The 19,887-nt window shown below is 41.5% G+C and overlaps 1 protein-coding gene across 1 annotated transcript in view; it reads left to right on the top strand.

Annotated features, from left to right (window-relative positions):
* Window positions 1-656: 656 nt before the first annotated feature.
* Window positions 657-19,887, top strand: part of LOC143898179 (uncharacterized) — an 86,045-nt gene continuing 66,814 nt past the window's right edge. The window contains exons 1-4 of the mRNA XM_077407480.1: window positions 657-686; window positions 3,944-4,132; window positions 10,552-10,715; window positions 19,509-19,555. Of these exons, the coding sequence (XP_077263606.1) occupies window positions 657-686; window positions 3,944-4,132; window positions 10,552-10,715; window positions 19,509-19,555 (430 nt within the window). The remainder of the gene's footprint in view (window positions 687-3,943; window positions 4,133-10,551; window positions 10,716-19,508; window positions 19,556-19,887) is intronic.

Raw genomic sequence — 19,887 nt, 5'->3', positions numbered from 1 at the left:
ATTTTCCGTGATCCCTCCGCAAAACGGAGTCTCGGAAAAAGTGCAACGAAGAATTTAAAACGTTATCGACCGTCAAACTTTGAGCAGCTTACTTGTCAATTCAACGTAATCCTTTCTGCAAGTGAGATAATATTTCACGCGGAAAATTTCGTTTCTGCGTTGCTGATCGCGCTACAAAAGCGCAGCAGTTATTCCCACCGTAATACCAGAAACCGCGCGCGTATGATATTCCGCGGAAAATTTTAGCACGGAAATATGCGATAGCCAGTCACACTGCATTACGGGGTGCATTGCGTAAATGTTCGTCCGGGACGCATTAGCATTTTTTTATTTTTTTTTTTTTTCTCCACGATCTTTTTCATTCTCGCTTTACACGGCGGTTAATGAAGATCCATTTTAACAAAAACTGGACGGACGATAAGGTATACGTATACCATGTATGTCGTAATAATGTAACGGCGTCGTTTGTCATGCCGAAACTGTCTTTATTATCCGTAAAATTCTCTCGATCAAAGATAACGGCAATTTCTCAGATAGCAATGTGTGTCGTGTAGTCTCACGGAAAATCTATGACGGGGGAGGAGACGAAACATAATTACAGTGCGCGCCTTGTTATCGAGCTGCGCTGAGGGGGCGGTTGTCGTTGCGCTGTTAGGATGTCCGTCCAAAGCGTCGACTCGAACCAGGTAGCTAATGTTGTATACCGCTATATCTCGTTAGAATGAAATGGTTTCTGCCAGATAGAACGGGTGGCGCGATAGAATGGTAGCGCAGAAAATTAACTTTTACCTTGGTGCGGGTACTTAGCTCGCGCGCAGAAAAACCTGATGCGCCAACTGTTTTTGCTATTTACAGAAGGAATCTTATTGTCCCTTGTAAAACCCGGCTAATCGCTGAAACCCGGCGTGCTCGTTAAAAATAGCGCGCGACACCAGTGCAATTATGTTTCTCGCGGTTATTCTCTATTATGCAATTATATACAAGACACCGGGAATACATCACCTTTTCTAAAGAATTGAGAAATTCGGATGCGTTGAAAGATTAAAGAGTAGTCAAAAGGAATGCTCTCGTTGCGTGTTTTATATTTTGCTAAAAATTCGTTCGGCTTGTTTTTTTTTTCCTTTCTTTCTTTCTTTTACATTGAAAGTAGATTGCACGACGCCGAAACTTTGTAATCATATATTTAATATATTTTTATTTGATATTTATTATGGATTTTTATGACAAATATGGACTATTTCTTAACCGTTTGCGATAAAAAAAATTTGTCGTAATAAGAAACGAGTTTCAAGCTTCAGGCTGTTTTAAATCATTTTTTGAGCACAAATAACATAAACGATCGCGAAGGTTCTTGATGAAACATCAAAACAGAGCGAGATAGGAGTCTTGTCGACCGCGAGGACATTCCTGCATCAGCATTTCGCCAACCAGCTTGGCAAAAAATGAACGCTTTAATCACTCCTCAATTATCTGTTCATGGATGAAATTTTAATTTACGACACGATGAAGTTCCAAAGAGTCGTGCCCGCGCGTGCAAAATTCGTTCGCTTTATGCGCCCTCAATTTGAAAGTTTCAGTTTGACCGTTAAGCCGCTCGGAGGAAAATAACGGGGGGAGGGGGCAAAGGGCAGAAAAGGAGAAAGAGGAGGTGGAAGGAAGAGGTTGGAACTGCGGAGGAAAGTGTTGGAAACGGCGGGGGAGGGGGCACATCGTATTAAATCGGAAGATTGGAATTCTAATTAATACTCGCGGATTATCGATAAAGGGGCGAAGAAAACGGGCACACGAAGGGGGCGGGAAGAGGGACGGGTGGCGGAACGATGACTCGTTCCGTTCGTTTCATCTTTCGCGCGTCTTCGACACTCGCCTTAATGTCTTCTCTAACTCGTCCCGAGGTAGGACCCCTCCGTCGGAATAGATTATATCGTAATGAAAATCTTGACGTTTGACGTTCTGCAATTGATGACTCCATTCTCCCATCGATTCATTGAATATCTGTAGCGTTACCGATGCGTATTACGTGTCACGTGTGTGTTTACTACAGATTTGATCGTAGTAAAATGGGTTTTAAGCTGATTGATTATTTGCGAGAGCATTGAAGAAAATACCGGAAATGATTCGTATGTTTATAGCTACACAAATTCAACTTCTTTTATATGATCGATTTATTAGATAGATATTTTCTAATAAAAATGTACTAGAGATTTTCTTTGAAAATTTATTATGTTATTGCCAACGAACGTAATTGTTTGGTGTACAACACATCTTATATTCCATTACATTGCACGCAGAAAAGATTCTCTTTATTTCGCCATGTCACCGTCGGGGAATTAAACGCATCCCGCACTTTGTCGCGAAGCTGGCGTAAAGCCTGTCAGCGCCTTTCGCGAAATTGGAGCGGGCGCGCGCGCGGAAGATGAACTGCTTCTTCGCGTCAGGCATAATTCCCACGTAATTCACTCACAGCCGCGAAGGGAATATTTACAAATGGGATTTAAATCCGGGGGAGACGACCGCGGTGGTAGCCGCGGAATATCGTTTGCCGGCACCTAGCGGAGAGACGACAGAGCGCGCGGCGACGGCGACGGCGACGGCGACGGCAGCAGCGGAGGCAGACGATAGATGGAGGCCGCTTAAAGTGTAAATAGGAGGCGATTCGTGCCAGACAAAGCGTTCCCGTTTCACGATCCTCCTCCTGCACCCACTATCCCCTTCGCTTCCTCCTCGCGGCCATAAAAGGGAAGGACGTACACAGTCCTCTCACGGTTACTACGAGCCGAGAGAGTCGAATCGGAAAGCGACGGAAGTGGAATCCTGAAATATTAATGTGACACCAACCTTCGTCGTACGCCGATCCTTATTCTCGGCTTTCTCTTACTTCCCGTTGTCCCCTTCTCTTCCTTTTCTTCTGGACCGTACGTTCTCTCCTAGAGACGTTTGACTTTCTTTTCCCCTCACATCCGCCCGTGCACTTACCTTGTTGAATCATACACCATTGCGCCGGCTTGGCTCGATTCGGGAAAACAAGCTGCTGTATGTGTGTACACACATTTTTTATGCGCGAGAAGACATCTCGAGAATATCAGTTTGCTTGATAAGAAATGCTACAATTTTTAATGTAATATTATCAACATTGACATAAAAATATGTTATTTTCAGAGTCTTTCCTTACAGTACTTTATAAATTTTCGTCGTTTTAAGTCGCGCATATGTTACGCAAAATATGCAAGTAATATCTGCTAAAAGAGAGCATATATGTGTCTAATATTAATCTAATATATCTATAATATTAAATGAAATTATTTAATAATAAATAAAATTTTAGTAGTAAATGAAATTATATAATTAAAAAATCAGTAATGAGAGAACAAAATTGGTTTGAACATATTACGATTGCGATAATGTAGATCCAAGTGTATTGAAAAACTATACGTGCAACGTGCAACGTGATTATCCCATTTACTCAGATAACATATTTATCATTCGTTATTATTTGCAACATGTGGGAAAATCTCATATGCTTTTGTCAGCCTTCGTTAATAAAGGACTCAATAATTAATCTAATTCGTTCCATACTTCCAACGTAAATTGATCTTATGACGGTTGCGTTCAAAATTGTACAGTCATGCATTTATTAATTTATCAACTAATGGGAAAATTTTAACGCATTTTATACAAATTTACTTAATCACACGCAAGTGATTTTTGACACTGCAATATAACAAGAAAAATGTATTTATTATTTAGCGATTTGATTTTCGATATAACGATCTCTTAATTAAACAGTACGAGACCGATAATTTTTTACAACTATCGTTGCGCGGCATCTTCTTTACGTTACACGTAAAATAATGGACATGTTTATGTGCACAAATTTTACATATATTGCGTTTATTATTATTTGCGGAAACTTCTAATCATTTCGATTTGTTGCATGTTACAGGAGGGCGAGAGGGGGTATTTGGAAGGGCTCGCTTCAAGATATGCAGATCTCTTCAGGACACATTACGGGGATGTCCTTGAGCCGCTCGAGGAGCTACGCCGGCGAGAAACAAACTCTTCCGCCCGAATCCCCAACACTCAGCTCACCACCAGTCATTCACAGCCCATTTACGTGCCCGGAAAATACTCGGTGAGCAAATTCCTCATATTCGCTTTTATTTGCCCCTTCCCGGGCGTCGATTCTCTCCTTTTATTGCTTCCGCGAGCGGCATAATGCGGTTATAGGGTGACGTATAGTAGCTTGTCTATCGCCGCGATTTCTTCTTATTACTCTACTCCCCTGACACTTCGCCAAATTGCTTTCGAAGGGACAGAACTCGCGAGAAGAACGCGTCCAGTTGATTCAATACGAGCATTTGTCTCTATGTTCGACGGACGGAGACAATTTTGTCACAGAGAGAAAATAGGCAATCGCGTATATATCGAGAAATCAATGAAATAAACGTATTCATATATAAGGTTAAAATTACCGTTTCAACAATATTCGCGACGATATATATAAGTATGTGTCTGACAAGAGTAATTCGATCGGTAATAAGTAATTGGTAATAAATAAAATCCTCGTATTGAGATAGAAAGATTATTATATACGAATTGTAATATTGCGTAGGTTTAATATATTTTTTAAAATATGCTGATTATAATATCCCTTTAATTAATATCTCTATGTTTTATACACATGAACGAATATGTTTAGCAAAAGAGAAATTTAATGAGAGATTCTTCATTGAAGTTCCAACACTCTGCGTTTGTGGATTCGTGCGGCTTCTCCATGAGTAACTTCCTAAAGTGCTTTAAAGGCGATTAACCATGTAGACTCTATATATCGATTCCAGTTTAAATCGGTTATTGTTTGTTACTCAGTCTTTCTCCTCGCGGCTAATCGAGTTTTCAAACGTGAGCAATTGATTGACTATTAAGGTCAGCCTACTTCGAAGATCGATGATATGTCGATTTGGAAAATTTAATATAAAAATCACTCTTTCCGGAGTATTTTTGATTAAACGTGAAAACGATTGCTCGATTCTTTCACTTAATCAATCGAGTCTTGTTTAATAAATTTCTTTCTCGATTTCTCTCTATGCGTTATGCCTTATGTTATTAAAAGTTTGTGTTTTCTTAATTATATACAACAGAACAATAATCTTGCGAATATTTGAAATAGAAAAAGTTAACCTTGTTTGCAAAAATGAATACATTGCCAATTTTTGTTGAGAATACAATTTCCGTACTTTATATGTTCGCGATCAAATCACCATTATATGTATATTCACAGTTTTGTTTACGGACCAATCACGTTGGAGCGCCCGAAGCGCTATCGTATCTACTATCTAGTTACTTTTATTCATTGCCTACGGGTGTGTTCTCTTCGCGCCTTTTTTTTTCACAGTTATCACACTTTACTTTTGTCTCTCGTTCAAGTAATAAATATTACCTGCTGTGTATATTCCTGTGTGTTTCAATACGCCCTGCTAACAGGTTATGGGCCCAGAAAATACGCGAAGAATAATCCCGTTGAGTCTATCGAACAGATAAGGCGTAAAAACGATACGAGAGCGTCGATCGTACTACGAGCGTCGGATACTGAGAATCGCTTCACGCTACCGACGAGGGATCGCACATCACGCGGAACTCGAAGCACGGTACAGTTGAATTGAAGTCGGAATTGAGTTAGACGCAAAATCACAAGCAAGAGGCAGCACACACGTACGTAACCTCCTTGTTGTTGCACGCGGGAATTAAACTAACCTATTTCAGAAAGAGAAATGGCTCACACAAATATTGTGAATTCCACACGCATTGAGACACTAAACAGAGACAATTATGATACGTGGCGCATCCAAATAGAAGCACTATTAATAAAGAACGATTTATGGGATTACGTGTGCGGTAACAACGTAAAACCCGAACTCGTCGGTGAAGGCGCAGCACTCGCCCGAGCGCAAGATGCACGTAATGCCTGGATTTCGCAGGATCGGAAGGCGAGATCTGATCTTATTCTCTCTATCTCCCCATCGGAACTCAAGCAAATTCGCGGATGCGAGACATCGAGGGACATTTGGTTAAAGCTAGAAGCCACCTACGCATCAAAGGGACCGGCACGTAAGGCAACTTTATTAAAGCAATTAGTGCAACACAAGCTATCAGACGATGGCGATGTACGTGAGCATCTCTCAAAATTTTTCGATACGGTCGACAAGCTTAACGCGATGGACGTAGAAATGAACGGAGATCTCCTTACCATTATGCTGCTTTATAGTCTGCCAGATTGTTTTGAAAACTTTCGGTGCGCTATTGAGACGCGCGATACGCTACCCGATGCAGAGTCTCTCAAGATCAAGATCATCGAGGAGAATGATGCTAGAATCCGAAGATCGGACCATAACGAATCCAAAGCGATGTTTGCCAAGCAAAATCCCAAAGGATCGCGGAATAATTCAAACAATGATCCAGGTAAGGCAAAAACGTTTAAGAAGCCAAAATATAAGTGCAATTTTTGCAGAAAACAAGGGAATAAAGGATCGGAATGTTACTCCAAAAAGAAGAAGCAGGATGAAGCAAAGGCTGAAGCGAAGGCTGAAGTCAAGGCCGAAGCAAAGGCTAACTGCACTGAACTTAGTTTCTTTACCAACAAGGATAGCTGTTCAAAAATTATGCCCGAGGATCAAGATTGGTGTCTCGACAGTGGTTGTACCTCCCACTTGTGCAACGATAGAGACTCGTTTCTGCGTTTCCAAAATACGGACAGTAAAATAAAATTGGCGAATGCATCTACCGCCGAGGTAAAAGCAAGAGGAGATGTCGAACTGACAGCATGCCACGAGAAGATTAATAAGTCCATAAACTTAGAAAATACTTTATACGTTCCTGAGCTGAGAACAAACCTGATGTCTGTTGCAAAGATAGTGGACAAGGGCCATGAAGTCGTCTTTAAGAAAACTCACGCTGTTATTCAAGACATTCAGGGGAATGCCCAGATGATTGCCAAACGACGAGGAGATTTATTCTACTTGAGCTCCTCCCATCAAGAGGCCAATGCCGCAGTCAATATCAAATCAAACGAAGACGAACTGTGGCATAGACGCTTTGGTCATCTCAACTACGGAGACTTGAGAGCGACGAATAAGAACTGCAACGTCATCGGCATGGACTTCAAGGAAACCAACCAAATCCGTAATTGCAAGGTATGCCTCGCCGCAAAATTGCCACGTCAACCCTTTCCTACGAGAGTCGATAAATCGTCCGAAAAGCTACAAATCGTTTACACGGACGTTTGCGGCCCTATGAGGACTGTATCTAACGGAGGAGCACGATATTTCATGACCGTGATCGACGATTATAGTCGATGGTGCGAAGTATTCTTTTTGAAATCCAAGGACGAAGCACCCTCCAAAATAATAGAGTATGTGCGATTTGCCGAGAGGCAGACTGGCTTGAAGGTTAAAGCCATTCAATCTGATAATGGTACCGAGTATTGCAATAGGACTTTGGATTCATTTTTCAAGACGGAAGGTATCCAGCGCAGGCTCTCCACCGCTTACACTCCACAACAGAATGGCGTCGCTGAACGCAAGAATAGAACACTGGTCGAATCAGCAAGATGCATGCTCACTCAAGCTAACCTCCCGCACAGCTTCTGGGCTGAAGCCATCGCAACGGCGAATTACATTCGCAACAGATGCATCTCTAAAAGTTTGGTTCAGGGCACTCCGTATGAGGCATGGACCAGTAAGAAGCCGAATGTCGAACACCTTCGTATTTTCGGTTCCAAAGTTTTTGTTACAGATAACGTGCCCAACAAAGGAAAGTTCCAGCTCAGAGCGACGGAGGGCATATTCGTGGGCTATTCTAACGAATCTAAGGCCTATCGCGTTTGGATCCCGAGCTTAAAGAAAATTCGCATTTCAAGGGACATCAAATTCTTTGACGAACAATCCTCAGAGAATGAGCGCGAGGACACCACTAACCACGACAAGACGGCCTGCAGCGATGCGACACCGAACGTTGACCATCCCACTACAACGGAGATCGCAATCAACCCAGGAACAGGGGAAGACATTGAACACGCCGCTATAGATGAACCTGACGCTTCCGTGCACGATCAACCTATCAGGCAGGATGACGATGCAGATGTAGAGCAAACAACGCACGAGAAACGGGGGCCAGGAAGACCCCGATTGATACGCACCGGTAATCGAGGACGTCCAAGCAAACAGTACAATATGGTACGTACTGACGCAAATCAAGGTTCGTCGAGTGGAGAGGCGCATCAAAACGAGGATCCCACCTCATCTGTCGCAAGCGATTCCGACGAGGACGGTTGGTACGACGCTTTCTCTGGTATGTGCATGGCTGAGATTCCGTTTTCGCAAGCTATAGCCGGCGACGATGCTGAAGAATGGAAGGACGCCATTTATGAAGAGATGAAGTGTTTGGTCGACAACGACACGTGGGATATCGTCGAGATGCCCGCAGACGCGAAAATCACCGGATCGAGGTTCGTTCTTCGCAACAAGCTTGGCGCAGACGGACTGCTAGAGCGTCGCAAGGCTAGATTGGTTGCAAAGGGATTTTCACAACGTCCCGGAGTTGACTTCCGCGAAACGTTTGCCCCGGTCGCACGACTTTCATCACTTAGACTTCTGGTCGCTCTTTCTGCTACATCTGATTTAAAAATCACGCAACTTGATGTGAAAACGGCCTACTTAAATAGTAACATAGACACGGAGATCTACATTTCGAAGCCTGAGCTGCTCGAAGAAATGCTTAGAAGAATAATTCATCAGGAATCTGGTACCGAATTAGCATCTAAAGCCAAGAAGATGCTATCCCAATTGATTAACGGTAACCGGGTTTGTCGACTCAACAAAGCCCTCTACGGCCTTAAACAAGCTGGACGTCAGTGGTACGAGACACTTAAGGATGTCCTTCAACTACTTGGTCTTCTTCCAATCAAGTCGGATCCATGCGTATTTGTTGACAAGAATGGCGATCAAACCTTTGTTTTAATATACGTGGATGACATCATCATCGCATCCAAGGATTCAGGGAGAGCAGATCAAATTAAGAGAGGACTGTCGCAGCGATTCAAAATTAAGGATCTTGGTGAAGCCAAATACTGCTTGGGGATCGAGATTCGTCAAGAAGAGAAGCAAATCCGTCTATCTCAGGCCGGCTACATCCGTGAAATCTTGAATAGATTTGGCATGATCGACTGCAAGCCTTCTAGGACGCCTTTGGTTGTTGGGTCAAAGCTATTGAAGGAAGACGCTACCGAAAATAGAGATAACATACCCTACAAGGAACTCACCGGCGCCCTTATGTATGTCGCAATGGGAACACGTCCAGACATTGCACACGCCGTGAGCGTTCTTTGCCAGTTCAACGATTGTTATAACGAGTCACACTGGTCAGCTGCAAAGCGCGTGTTGAGATATTTAAAGGGTACCATAAATTATGGTCTCAATTACACAAGAGTCAACGAAGGATTAGTTGGCTATGTCGACGCCGATTGGGGAAATTGCAGAATTGACAGGAAGTCATACACCGGCATGGCATTCGTTCTTGCTGGTGCCGCAATCTCATGGGGATCAAGGAAACAGCGCACGGTCGCGTTGTCATCCACGGAGGCAGAGTATCTGGGACTCACCGATGCGGCCAAAGAAGCGGTTTACCTCGTCCAGTTTTTGAAGGAACTGGGCCTTGGAAATCTAGCCACTGTTACCCTTTACAACGACAATATGGGCGCTGCCCATTTGGCTAAAAATCCTATTCATTACGCCAGGTCAAAACATATTGACATTCGTTGTCATTTCATTCGTGAAGCCTTGTCCGGAGGGACGATTCAACTAAGATACCTTCCTACTGAGGAAATGGCAGCGGATATGCTTACAAAGGCACTTTCATCACCTAAACACGAGAACTGCTGCGAAACTATGGGGATTGGTCCTACTGAAAATCCAGCCATGTAATCACGAAATTGAGGGAGAGTGTTGAGAATACAATTTCCGTACTTTATATGTTCGCGATCAAATCACCATTATATGTATATTCACAGTTTTGTTTACGGACCAATCACGTTGGAGCGCCCGAAGCGCTATCGTATCTACTATCTAGTTACTTTTATTCATTGCCTACGGGTGTGTTCTCTTCGCGCCTTTTTTTTTCACAGTTATCACACTTTACTTTTGTCTCTCGTTCAAGTAATAAATATTACCTGCTGTGTATATTCCTGTGTGTTTCAATACGCCCTGCTAACAATTTTTAACTTGTATAATCGCAGTTCTATAAAAAAAAGAGAGAAAAATATTTTTAGAGAACTTCTTTGTTGTTTTTAATAACACGATTATATTGATCTTCACGTCCTATTAAGCCATCTCTTTTTTCACAAAATTCACAACTTTTATGTAACGAGTCTTTAATATACCGTGCCCGTGTCTCCTCCCATTTATAACGTAAGTGGTAGCCAGTACTGCTTCGCAAGCAAAACCTATACCGTCCCGTATAGATAGAGCAGGAAAAGAGCGAACGATCTCCATTTTTGCGCAGCCCTCGAGCTGCCTCAGCGACAAGGAGGAAGACGAAATCTATGGCTTCGGATACGGGGTCTTCAGCAGGCAGATGCTCCAACATCGACAGCAGAAGCTCGCGCTCGCCACACAAAACACGACCACCGCCGTGACACCGGGTGGACCTCAGGCAACCTACCAAAGGTAAGAAGTCTGTGTATAGTGTGTGTGTTGTGTGCGTATATGTGTTTTATATACATATTTCAACGACTTGTTTGTAATTATGGTCTCGTTCTCAAGTAAGCGGTAATATGCATTTTATGTTAAAACTGAAAACCTGCACCTGCACATTAACGTGTAGAATGTAAACTGTAGAGCAAACATGAATAAACACAATTGCAGGAACAATAACGCAATGATTAGAAGCGTGTTTCAGTATAATAAATTAAAGTTAATTATAGAATAAACTTACATTCTAAATTTCTAAAAAATATATGAAAATTGTATATTTGATTCATTATTTAAATGATTCTACTTATTCTAATATTATATTATTGCATATTAATTATTTATTTTACATATATTATTTAGTTTCTAAATATTATATAAACAGTGCTTTATATTTAGTTTTAATTAAATTGTAAATAAATGAGAGATGTACGACTATACTGCAAAACTGCAATTGCTGCTACTTTACTTGAACGCTAGACTTGTTACGGTAAGAGAAAACCAGCGCGGCGCAATCGATCACTCGCTCAAATCGCGATCAGTAACGTCCGACATCGAACACATTTGTCCAATACAGCAAATCCGAGAAAGCTCGAAACAAGACGATTTTCACATTTAACTGGATTCAATCTGGACAGTCAGATAACGAGCGCGCGTGTGCGTGCGTGTGTGTGCAGTACTAGGAAATAATCAAATATTGATGTTAATGGTTTATCCAGTTGGTTTGATATTTTGAGCGTGCCGATTAAATTAATCTATCTTGAAATAAATGCAAAACGATTATCGCGAATGTATCCTCGAATTTCCATGTTCATGAAGCGCTGGTATTTTTGCGGTGCGCTCGATATTCGTTTTGTAGGAAGAAATATGACATATACGAATATGTATCAGATTCAAACCACGCGCGCCACGGTCGATTTGAAATTGGGCTGTCAACGTAAAATAAATATATTTTGCTTTTGAGTTGCTGTTCTTTTAATTCTGTGCGTTTTTAATTTTAAATCTTCCATTGTTAAGAGTTTTAACCTTAAACCTTTTTGGTATCAATTTACGATCGTTTTAATTTTTGGCAGAGATCTAAAGAGAAAACTTTAATTTTCCGACAACATCGAAAATTATACTTCATGGTATTTTGATTTTTATGCATCTCTGCACCGTACAAACGTTATACTCGGTTTCCCGGACCATTCGTACAACACGCCACGCGCGCCGTTCGCTGCCGCAGTCGCGCAGTCTGTTTATTATCCGTAATTGCCCATTGCTAACTGCTCTAACTGATCCGAAATACCATCTGCGTGCAGTCTCGTGCCGGCTGCTTGATATTTAATGGCTAATTAACCGGCGAACCCCGAGCCACTGCCACTGAGCGCGCTTGGCCCGACATGCCCGTGCACTTGCTCAACGCCGTGCCGTGCCGCATCGTTGCGAGGAGGAGAAACTGAAAGACGATGGAGGGCGAAAAGGAGAGAAGGGCACCGAAACAGAAGAGAGAAATAGAGAGAGAGAGAGAGAGAGAAAGAGAGAGAGAGAGAGAGAAAGAGAGAGAGGCAGAGAGAGAACGCATATCGCATTATTAAATTCCATTATCGCGCCGTGGCCATCGACTGTTTTCGTGCACGCGCGAATAACCACGGCACCGAACTCATGAAATTGCTCTCTCCTCTCACTGCCGCGATAAGCACGCTCGTTTTTGCGAATGAGTACACCTCCACGGGCCGTATCCGCGTACTCCGGTACTGTGACTCGGTTCCATAATGACACAGCGCGAACTAATTTTACTGAACTCTCATGAGACAACCGCAAGTTGCTGCAAATCAAGCGGATTATGATAATAATATTTACGAACCTGCTAAAAATAATTCTCGAGTTTATGTAGAAAAAAGGGCAGATGGTTCTTTTCATCAAGTTACAGTTTCTATATACTAATTTTTCAAATGCTAATTAAACGAAAGCCTTTTACACATAAAGTTTAAACATTTTGTGAAATTTAAATACTATACTGTATATATATTGACACGCCAATTAATTAACGTTTAATCTGAAAGTAGTACTAATTTGCGGCGACCATAAAATTAATTGCTTGGAAATAACGATCGATTGGACGAAGTTTTTTGTGGATTTAATTGGTGTTCTGTCGCTGTAAATAACGGGAATCGAAAATAGCGTTCTTCACAAGCGGCCATTGTTTATTACTCTCTTAAATTAAAAGAATCGAGAGATACAAGCGTATAGTTATCATAATATAATAAATAATGAAACCAAAATAATCCCAGCTATAGAAACAAATCAAATTGATCGTAAAACGATTAAATTTGAAATCAGTAAAGAAAACTCGAGACGTGCTTAATATAATTATGTCTCTGTGTTATCAATGTACGAGCAATTAATCAACTGTCCAATTTTATATAGTACAATTTTATATAGTCAGTTAATTGCTTTTTTTATCACGTGACATTTTACAACATAGTTATCAAGGTATAGTCAATGGCGTCAATGGGATGGAAATAACAATAATTGAACAACGATAATCAACGAGAAGATAAATATAATATCAGAGAGAGTATAACGTTATGTCTTTATTGCGTATCATTGAGAACTTATCTGCCTACAAAAATTTCCGCGTCCCAAAGGACATTAGGCGGGAATTTTTGATGGGGTCATAAATTTCATCGCAACACTCGGCAAGTTAGTCCAGTGAGCCCGCGAGCGCAGTTCTCTCTCCGTTACTCACATACGCAAAAATAATTACCGACTTCACGGTAATTTATCGCGGTGCTATAAAGCATGTACTACGTGGTATCGTAACAAGACAGGCTTGCAAAAACATTGAAAAACAGCCGACGCGCGACGGGGTACGCGTCGCCTTTCATGCTTAATGTTTCAACCGAGGACTTTCACGCGATAGACGTAACAATTTCTAATAAACTCACCGCGATAATGATATTCTCACCGTAATGGCGAATCGCACAATCAAACGAGTTGTCCATCTACGAATAAACTTACTGCATCTAGGGCGTATTAATAAAATAAACATTTTTTTAAATAATAAATTTCTGCAAAATACTTAAAATAAATATACGATTAGTATTGAAAAAAAAAAAAAAAAATGAATATTGAGAGATAAAATATAATCTGATTGGTAGAAAAATTCCGAGGCAGAGAAGTACTCTGCAACCGATCCTGCACGGAACCGCTTTTATCCGGTCTCTCGTGCGAGAGAATCCCGTCGTGCCTGGCTGTCGAAACGCGCGTCGAAGCGGCTAGACGATGATCGCGAAATTCATTAGCAACGCGTAGATGGATATCGCGTCCGATTGACGAATGGATCGCTTGCATTAATTATACGCGGTTGCGCACATGGCCGACGATAACCGCCGGCCGTTTGTCACACGGTCGATGATGCGTTTAACGATCACTCGCCGATGATGCAACCGACTGGCCTGGCCGGCCTGGCCAGTCACGTCTTTCCACCCGAGGTATATTTGCCCGCGCGATTGCAACATCATTATCATAATGCAGTAGAAGACCAGTCAAGTTCTTTTTCGGACATGCGCGTCTTATTTCGTTTCCTGCGGGATTTATCTGCCAATTCGTGCGCATGAACCGTATATACGTCGTGATAGATATATTAAACCCTTTTTACTCAGGTCTTTTATTCTGATCGCATACTTATTCAAATCTGTTTCACGATCAAGACTGCTATATTTCTGTATGATTTATATGGCTCTTGATTTTTCTTTTACACTTGGTTCTCGGCTGAGAATTTTCATTATCTTTTATCAAGCTGAACCATCGCTGTGTATATGTCGCTATATCACTTTAATGATAAGGCCCTCGAAATAATTTATAATAGAATTCATTGGCTGCTTGACGACAGGCCAAACGGCTCAATCGCGTGTACCGTGCCCGGTCGTCGGAACATTCGCGTTATAAACAATCGCATGGACCGTGGTCATAAATTAATAAACGGACAATAACGCGGTGAAGTAAAGCCTCTGACTGACGTGCTGACAGCCACGGCCGATGGTCGGTTTTGTCGTGTCGACGGCCAGGTAATCCTATCGACTCGTCGGCGCATACGTCGCGCCGCGTCGCATCGCGTTGCATCGCGTCGCGTCGCGTCGCCGGAATGCGCGTGCTCGATTATCCGCGCCGCGAAACTCTCGACCTCGCGCCCGTTATCCCGCGTGTAATCGCAGTTTTAGTCCTTTGCCATATTTCGGCGCGCTCGCATCCGGCTCGCCTGCGATTGTGTCGGGCCGCGTTCCGGCCGATCGATTCCCCGCAGAACAAAACAGATTTTTTGATCTCCCGCGCGCTCCTCCACCCTCCTCAATCTGCCGGATGAAACTCCCGGGAATCGCCGGAACCGTCGTTGTCTCTCGCACGTATGACTCTCGCGTGCAGATGTATTTACACGACGCCGGACGCAGAACGATTCCAAATGTATAGCAGGATATGAATTGTACGCTTAGCCTGATTATTCGAACGATGCTTCATTATTTTTGTTGCGAAGCTGTTTGTTATTGATAATATATCGAGTAGTGGGGATGATCATTAAAAAATTATTTTTATTATTACTGTCGCTGCTATGATTATCGTTAACAATTATGTGGCTTATTTAAAAAACGTTTTCCTGCTTAATAAAAGAAATATTTTTTGTTACGTATAACAATAAATGTATTGTGAACACATTAGACAATTAGAATTAATAATTAAAAAGAAACTTGTTTTAAATTTTATATAATTTTGCTGCTATTATTTTATATACTTATTCAAATACTAAAATATATATACTAATACATATAATTATAATTTATAATATAAATTGCAACAGCAAGATTACATAAATTTTTTATTCTAGTAAAATCCCAGGGCCATTGTTTAACGCGATTATTCTTTTGACTCGAAAATTTATATTTTAATTACATTCATATTTTAGTATCAAAATTAAAACCATATTTGTAATTATTTCATCTCGCCGTATATGTTTGAATCTTGTTTCTGTGTCAAAATTGTGAAACGCTGCACAAGCGCTATATGTGACCGTGAAGCGCTGACCCAGAGATTTCGTTAAATTAAAGGCCATTACACGTAACAATGTTTTAATTGTAATCGTAAGGCCGTAAGAAAATAGACCAATCACAGTCGATTATTCTTCTCGCGCTTGAAGAATAATCGAGTGTGATTGGTCTATTTTCTTACGGCCTTATACTTTGTGCAATGGCCTTTAGATATTTATTACTTTTCGTGCGTGAAAGAAATCCGATTGTTAAAAGCGTAATCCAATATTGTGACGCTAAATGTGGGTTTCGCGGTATGCATTTTATATGAAACGCGAGATTATTTTTGTCAGACAAAAACAGCAGACTTTATTGAAATTTCAACGAGAATCGCGCTTATGAATAACGACGAGAACTGCTGTTCTCTCGTAAATTCATTCATATTACAAATGTATCGCGCGTGATTATACTGGAATCACGTTAATGCAGCAAACCGGATACGTGCCGTTTCTATGCCCTTCTCGCCAACTGCGCGCTACGTATTCGACGTCAACCGCAAGCATGTCTTCACCCATAAAAAATACTGAATCTAGTTTGCAATTTAGCTAGTTGCCATGTTTCATGCCACGTAAAATAAAGCTTCCCGTATCTTTTTTTTTTTCCAAAAACATGAAATTACACAATATGCGTTTTGGCTATGGATGCAAAAGATACGAGGTTTTTATTCGAAACTCTCACATCAGTTTCAAAATGGTTCATGAGGAGAGATGAGAATCATAAGTCATTACGACAGTAACGATAAAAAGAGTCTTTTTAAGTACATTAAAATATCAGAGAGTTTATCTTAATAAATCTCCCGAATTACTTTAGTTATTGATTGTCTGAATATCAGTTTGTGAACTAAGAAGCTTTAAAAAAGAATGCAATAATATTTCGAAAAGAAATGTAAGATGCATAAATAAGTCTGATAAGACTCCAGGAACATATTTCGGGGAAAAACGTTATATATATAAGTGAATATAAAATCCATCTCCTGGAGAAACTGCGTGCGCAAGAAGTGAGAAATAACACGAAAAATGTAACGGTCGAGTTCTCGCGAGTCTCGACACCGAACAGGTCCAGAAGCGAGTGGAGCTTCCTGCAGTTTTCAATCGCATACACGAAACATTCACGATTGGCCGTCTTGCATATTTTATATTAGCTTCCGTTTACTCTCATTCCCGCGGCTTCATCAGGATTCTCCGCGCGGACGGCGGAAACGTTTTACCATCCATTTGTGTCGTTTAACTCGGAAGTACGGGCGTCCTTCCGACGACCACTCTCGCCGTGGTAATCATGACTCTTAACAGCCCTAAATCGATTGCTACTTGGCACATATAATAGCGACGTTCGCCGCGGCGTTATCTAAGAAAGAAGCAATCGTTCCTTCTAAGTCTGGAATGCTATAAGCTTAACAAGGAAGGAAGCCCAATACAGTTGTACTTTCGAATCGACGTGACAAATCGGCGGCGATCGATTTTGCTACTCTCGAGTAAATAACTCTCGGGTTTCAATAATGTGTAACTTAATATAATAACTTTTCGAAGATTTAATCGCGTGAGAAGCGAAAAATTCTCTAATACGTTTTGCCTCTTTCATACAAGTTTATTAAACTGTCAGCAAAAATTTTTTTATTTCTTGTGAAATCGACGTTACGAATTAGGTATATAGCTAAGCTATACCTATATACCTATTGCGAATTCCGAGCGCGGTGCCGATTTTTGAGAGGGATGTTCTTCGTTTGTACTGTGTTGTCGGCGGAATCTATTACGAATCCATTGAGGAGGAGAGGCCACTCTAGGCAATCGATTCCGGATGGACCGTAGATGGAGACAGAGGAAGAGAAGGCCGGCCGCGCCGCGCCGGCGAGAAGGCCGGGAGTGGCCCGACCGGAATTGCAGCGCGGTTTACCCGCTGAGAAATGTTAGCTTTTCGTCAAAGGATCCTATTAGTATGCGGTTAGTATTACGGCGCGTTGTATCAAGATACATTGAGGCAAGATACGACGCGCTATTACCGATTCTCTGGCACGTGAACTACCGACCTCTCTTCGCCGTTCTCTTTCTCTCTCTCTCTTTCTCTCTCTCTCTCTCTCCATCCCTCGGGCTATCGTCCTTCCCGCGTCGTCGTACCGTTGTACGCGAAGTACGATGTGTTTGTACCCTTCGCGACACTTCTCGACTTCCTACCGTTGGATCGCTTTGTGCAGGACGTTCGATAGAAACCGGGAACGTTGGATCAGCCAATAAGACGATTAGTGCGCGCTCGACCCTTAACATTGGAAACGCCGGAAATCGCCGCGCGCGCACATTCCGGCGTGATCTACCGTAAGAGATCGACTGCGCTCGGGGAGAGATACTTGGGATACTTCGGCAAATACCGCCATTTACGGCGACACGATGCTTCACGTGTCCCGAGACGTAGGTACATTGGAATTTACGCGTACCCTTCCGTATATACGGTTAAATGGAAAAGGATCACCTGTGTCATCACGTTGGTTATATTTCAATTACTCATTTGTCAATTACTCATATGCAGTCAGAACTCTAGAAAAAGAATGACAACTCTAAATTTTGTTATATATAATAGAAGCAAAAAATAGTCATGTTTTTTCTATTATTTATTTAGAATAGCCTCTTTTTTCAACTTGCAATTAAATAATCTGGCTGGTTAATCTTGTAAATCAATTAATATTGTTAGCTCGCAAAGCCACACATAGGTACTGTTTTTCTCTCTTCATTTGTGTTTTTTCATATTTTTTTTACACGACTTTAAACATGAACGCACTTGGTGAAGCGAGATTTCTTTCGTTGGAATTGTTAAAAAAGAAACGATCATAATTATTACTAAATTAATTCTACTGTCGCATGATGATTTTGGTATCTTGTTTCATTCATCATAGTCATACATAGAGGCACATAATAAAAAAAAAAGTACGAAAGATTACTGCATAAAGAGGACAATTTTTCCATTTTCCGTTATTATATATAATATGCAATATTATTTAAGAAATATAAATATCGAATCTTTTTACCCTTGATGTGTGTAAATTGAACTTATCAATAACTTCAACACAATTTGCATTATTAGTCAAAGTAAAAATTACTTTGGATTACAGAATATACATATAAGCATTAAACAATTTACGCAAAATATTGTCAAATAATTATCTTAATTTTTTACTTTCTTCCTTTCTGTGTTTCGTAGAAGATATAGTCATCGCGCGCGCGCGTAGGAAGATGTTTGGCGAATAATTCTCACTACTATATCACGCATTACGCAAATGACTGCGTTAAACTCGAGAAGCCAAATCGCGCCGCTATAATACGTATTAAATTGAAATAATACGTATCAACTAAATTGAAATTAACCCTGTAAACACTGGTGAATTTATTATCGGCTTGTAATAGTATCGAAATGCGCGCGCTCTGGTCGATCCATTTCGCGTATCAAAGGAAGTATTAAATCCCGACGACCAATCACTCTATTACTCTTAACATCGATATCCGCGTCACTCTGATGCGACCGGTGTATTGACCGTGTTTGTGCGGTAAGCGACGGTAACCACGGCGAAATATCGCTGCGGGTGAAAACGAATGGGAAACGGAGCGGAAAAGCGCATAGACGCCCGGGCGGTTTGCCAAGCGGCGCGGACGCCGCGCCGCGCCGTGCCGCGTCGTTTCTTTAATTGTTAGCATATTTTAACCGTAATTTTCCTCTGTTACAGTTGTCTGAGCCCGAGATCTGCGTTCTTCTACGAGTTCCCTCCTAACGGTAAGTCGCGCCTAGACTTCGCAGCTTCATTTGTCTCTGCTTAAGATTTAAGAGGCGCAAAGGAGAAAACTCGAGCCTCTCAGGTCGCGCCGCCTCGTCGGTCGTTTCGTCGCGTCGCTTTGTCCTTTCATTTGCGAAGCGAAACTGGAAACTGGAAACTGGAACGCGTACACGAGTTTACAAGTATTGTACCCGCGAGTTCGGCCGACATATATAGCCATCTGGGTACTAATGCGCGGGTTATTAACGTAACGTTGTATTTTTATTCGGCGATAAATTCAGATATCAAGATATCAAGCGACATAGATACATTTTATATCACCATTAACACG

This window comes from Temnothorax americanus, unplaced genomic scaffold, assembly GCF_048541705.1.
Source record: "Temnothorax americanus isolate GAGA-0224 unplaced genomic scaffold, ASM4854170v1 Scaffold22, whole genome shotgun sequence".
NCBI lineage: Eukaryota > Metazoa > Arthropoda > Insecta > Hymenoptera > Formicidae > Temnothorax > Temnothorax americanus.
The sequence above is the reverse complement of the archived record's forward strand: the minus strand, read 5'-3'. Positions and strand labels throughout refer to the sequence as shown.